General features: G+C 41.9%; 1 protein-coding gene across 1 annotated transcript in view; it reads right to left on the minus strand.

Annotated features, from left to right (window-relative positions):
- abca4b (ATP-binding cassette, sub-family A (ABC1), member 4b) overlaps positions 1-5,000 on the minus strand; it is a 92,340-nt gene that overhangs the window by 81,250 nt on the left and 6,090 nt on the right. Inside the window, exons 3-6 of the mRNA XM_029705975.1 lie at positions 4,791-4,884; positions 4,391-4,532; positions 2,534-2,673; positions 2,154-2,281 (exon numbers count right to left, since the gene is read on the minus strand). Coding sequence (XP_029561835.1) covers positions 2,154-2,281; positions 2,534-2,673; positions 4,391-4,532; positions 4,791-4,884 — 504 coding nt within the window. The remainder of the gene's footprint in view (positions 1-2,153; positions 2,282-2,533; positions 2,674-4,390; positions 4,533-4,790; positions 4,885-5,000) is intronic.

Consider the following 5,000-nt stretch of genomic DNA (forward strand, 5'->3'; position numbering starts at 1 on the left):
TGTTCTACCTGTTCTAACCTATAACCTGTTCTACCTATATACTTTCTACCTATATACCTGTTCACTATATACCTGTTCTACCTGTTCTACCTATATACCTGTTCTACTGTCTAACCTTTTTCACCTAATATACCTGTTCTACGCTCTATACCTGTTTCTAACCGTATTTCTACCTATATACCTGTCTACCTATCTACCTGTTCTCCTTATTACTGTTCTACCTATATACTTTCTACATTTCTACCTATATACCTGTTCTACCTATATACCTGTTCTACCTGTTCTACCTATATACCTGTTCTACCTATATACCTGTTCTACCTATATACCTGTTCTACCTATATACCTGTTCTACCTATATACCTGTTCTACCTGTTCTACCTATATACCTGTTCTACCTATATACCTGTTCTACCTGTTCTACCTATATACCTGTTCTACCTATATACCTGTTCTACCTGTTCTACCTATATACCTGTTCTACCTATATACCTATATACCTGTTCTACCTATATACCTGTTCTACCTATATACCTGTTCTACCTGTTCTACCTATATACCTGTTCTACCTATATACCTGTTCTACCTATCTACCTGTTCTACCTATATACCTGTTCTACCTATATACCTGTTCTACCTATATACCTGTTCTACCTGTTCTACCTATATACCTGTTCTACCTATATACCTGTTCTACCTATCTACCTGTTCTACCTATCTACCTGTTCTACCTATATACCTGTTCTACCTGTTCTACCTATATACCTGTTCTACCTATATACCTGTTCTACCTATATACCTGTTCTACCTATATACCTGTTCTACCTGTTCTACCTATATACCTGTTCTACCTATATACCTGTTCTACCTATCTACCTGTTCTACCTATATACCTGTTCTACCTATATACCTGTTCTACCTGTTCTACCTATATACCTGTTCTACCTATATACCTGTTCTACCTATATACCTGTTCTACCTATCTACCTGTTCTACCTATATACCTGTTCTACCTATATACCTGTTCTACCTGTTCTACCTATATACCTGTTCTACCTATATACCTGTTCTACCTGTTCTACCTGTTCTACCTATATACCTGTTCTACCTGTTCTACCTATATACCTGTTCTACCTATATACCTGTTCTACCTATATACCTGTTCTACCTGTTCTACCTATATACCTGTTCTACCTATATACCTGTTCTACCTATATACCTGTTCTACCTATATACCTGTTCTACCTATCTACCTGTTCTACCTATATACCTGTTCTACCTATATACCTGTTCTACCTGTTCTACCTATATACCTTTCTACCTATATACCTGTTCTACCTATCTACCTGTTCTACCTATATACCTGTTCTACCTATATACCTGTTCTACCTGTTCTACCTGTTCTACCTATATACCTGTTCTACCTATATACCTGTTCTACCTGTTCTACCTATATACCTGTTCTACCTGTTCTACCTGTTCTACCTATATACCTGTTCTACCTATCTACCTGTTCTACCTATATACCTGTTCTACCTATATACCTGTTCTACCTGTTCTACCTATCTACCTGTTCTACCTATATACCTGTTCTACCTGTTCTACCTATATACCTGTTCTACCTATATACCTGTTCTACCTATATACCTGTTCTACCTGTTCTACCTATCTACCTGTTCTACCTATATACCTGTTCTACCTGTTCTACCTATATACCTGTTCTACCTATATACCTGTTCTACCTATCTACCTGTTCTACCTATATACCTGTTCTACCTATATACCTGTTCTACCTATATACCTGTTCTACCTGTTCTACCTGTTCTACCTATATACCTGTTCTACCTGTTCTACCTATATACCTGTTCTACCTATATACCTGTTCTACCTATATACCTGTTCTACCTGTTCTACCTATCTACCTGTTCTACCTATATTCCTGTTCTACCTGTTCTACCTGTATACCTGTTCTACCTATATACCTGTTCTACCTATCTACCTGTTCTACCTATATACCTGTTCTACCTATATACCTGTTCTACCTGTTCTACCTATATACCTGTTCTACCTATATACCTGTTCTACCTATATACCTGTTCTACCTATATACCTGTTCTACCTGTTCTACCTATATACCTGTTCTACCTATATACCTGTTCTGGGCGGACTTGAGCGTTGACCAGCTGATGAACCACAGACTCTGACAGGCCAACGTCTCTTAGTAGGAAGGCTGTCAACATCTCATCTTCCTTCAGGATATCCTCTATCTTCAGACCCCGACCTGGAACAGGAATAAAACATGGCTTGGATACTGAGGGAGAACAAAGAGGAGGTGTATACTGCAGGAGAGGAAGAGGAGGATTGAGGGTGTATTCACTAGGAACCAAACAGAACCAAACAGAACCAAACAGAAGCAAACAGCCAAAACTAACCTGGACTTGCCCAATTTGTTGTAATGTTTTTCTACGGTTTGCTACAGTATGCATTAATAAATACATCCCTGGATTCATGGTGGGCAGGGATATTGTCGTACCTGCTATCTGTTCTGGTGTGTTACAGATGGTGTCCATGAAGTTGTTCATGACGGCCATGTCCTCCCACAGTCGACCCAACTGCTGGAACTCTGGGTCGTCAAACAACAGCTCATTGGAGTCAGCCCAGAACCGCGCCAGTCTAAAACACAGAACATAGAACCAACCAAGACAATTGAGTATAGAACCGTGAAGAACCCAGCAGAACATCTGAATTTACAGAATCGAACCATGGAGAACCCAGGAGAACATCTGAGTCTACAGCACAGAACCATGGAGAACCCAGCAGAACATCTGAGTCTACAGCACAGAACCATGGAGAACCCAGCTGAACATCTGACTCTAAAAGAAACATGTTCTTCTAGGTGGTAATAGAGAAAAGGATGAGAGGTTGAAGGAGAGTGGGATGAGACTGAGAGACGGAGAGGGATGAGACTGAGAGACGAGAGGGAGGGAGGGATGAGACTGAGAGACGAGAGGGAGAGAGGGATGAGACTGAGAGACGGAGAGGGATGAGACAGAGAGACGAGAGGGAGAGAGGGATGAGACTGAGAGACGGAGAGGGATGAGACAGAGAGACGAGAGGGAGAGAGGGATGAGACTGAGAGACAGAGATGGTGAGGGAGAGAAAGAAGCCTTTTATCAATTAGATATGCCTACCTCCTGCGTCCTCTCCTACCTCCTTTTGAAAAAGGTCAAAGTCTGTGAGGAGAGGGAACGTGGATGGAAACGCGCTTGTTTGAAATGTGCCGTTCCTTCTCCACTCGCACGGCATTAGACCAATGAAGTTTACAGGGCTGGATCCCAAAGTAAATGATGTTTACAGGGTGGATCCCAAAGTAAATGATGTTTACAGGGTGGATCCCAAAATAAATGAGGTTTACATGAGTATTCTCGATGAAACGTGGCTAATGAGGAGGCCACTGTTCCATTTGCCTACTAACAAATCAACACACTTCTCAACCACTCAACCACTTATCGGTTTCCGGGTCACTGAGGAGAGAGGGTGGAGAAGAAAGGACAGAGGACAGACTTTTACCCAAACGAGAAAACCCCAGAGAGATCTAGGAAGAGAAGGATGAGATATTGAAGAAGAAAGGAGAGAGGAGAGAGGGGAAGAGAGATCTAGGAAGAGAAGGATGAGATACTGAAGAAGAAAGGAGAGAGGAGAGAGGGGAAGAGAGATCTAGGAAGAGAAGGATGAGAAAGGAGAAAGTTCCAATAAAGGAAAGATGAGCTATGAAAGGTAGGGACTAAGATGTACACTATCCTGGATCTCACATGTAGTTGTCGTAGTTGAAGAGAGGAGAGATGGATGAGAGACTCAGAAGGAAAGTGGGGAAGAGAGGAGGGATAGTTGTTGAGCTCACATACGGTGGGTTATGAGGGGTTATAGGTGGTTATAAGAGGTTATAAGGTATCTCACATGTAGTTGTCGTAGTTGAAGAGAGGAGAGATGGATGAGAGACTCAGAAGGAAAGTGAGGAAGAGAGGAGGGATAGTTGTTGAGCTCACATACGGTGGGTTATGAGGGGTTATAGGTGGTTATAAGAGGTTATAAGGTATCTCACATGTAGTTGTCGTAGTTGAAGAGAGGAGAGATGGATGAGAGACTCAGAAGGAAAGTGAGGAAGAGAGGAGGGATAGTTGTTGAGCTCACATACGGTGGGTTATGAGGGGTTATAGGTGGTTATAAGAGGTTATAAGGTATCTCACATGTAGTTGTAGTTGAAGAGAGGAGAGATGGATGAGAGACTCAGAAGGAAAGTGAGGAAGAGATGAGGGATAGTTGTTGAGCTCACATACGGTGGGGTTATGAGGGGTTATAAGGGGTTATAAGAGGTTATAAGGTATCTCACATGCAGTTGTTGTAGTTGGAGACCACCCCAGGGCCCTCTGCCCTGGTAGGGTGTTTGAAGCAGGGGTTGTTGGCGTTACAGAAGATACCCTGGATCCACGGGATGATACCTGTGGAAGGCATGGCCTTGTTGGGGAAGTGACCTGGAGAGACAGACAGGGAGTGAAAGACAAAGTATAATAAATATAGGAAGTACTTGAGCACTGAAGAAACGTGAGAAGCAGTCAGACCTGGTTCTCACTAAACACAAACTTCAAAGCTCTTATCAAGAGGATTTCATTCATTCCGATCCTCTATCTTTGCTTCAGTCATTTGTGTGATATAAACCATTTTCAGGTCCCCCAGACTCTATAAGATGCTAATACATGGTACAGAGAGAAATGGTTGTAAGTGAGTCTTACATTCATGCTGTTTGTAAAGAGGGTTGGCTTTCCTCAACCACACCAGACCAGTGAACAGAACCACCGGCCACAGAATCTCCACCAGGAAGCGGATCTGAACAGAGATGTGGAAGAGAGATTATTTACTTACTTACAGTATATGTATTAATATAACTGAATAGTGTAATAACTTTTGTACTAACTGTTGTACTAACTGTTGTACTAACTGTT

The sequence above is a fragment of the Salmo trutta genome, chromosome 21 (assembly GCF_901001165.1).
Source record: "Salmo trutta chromosome 21, fSalTru1.1, whole genome shotgun sequence".
NCBI lineage: Eukaryota > Metazoa > Chordata > Actinopteri > Salmoniformes > Salmonidae > Salmo > Salmo trutta.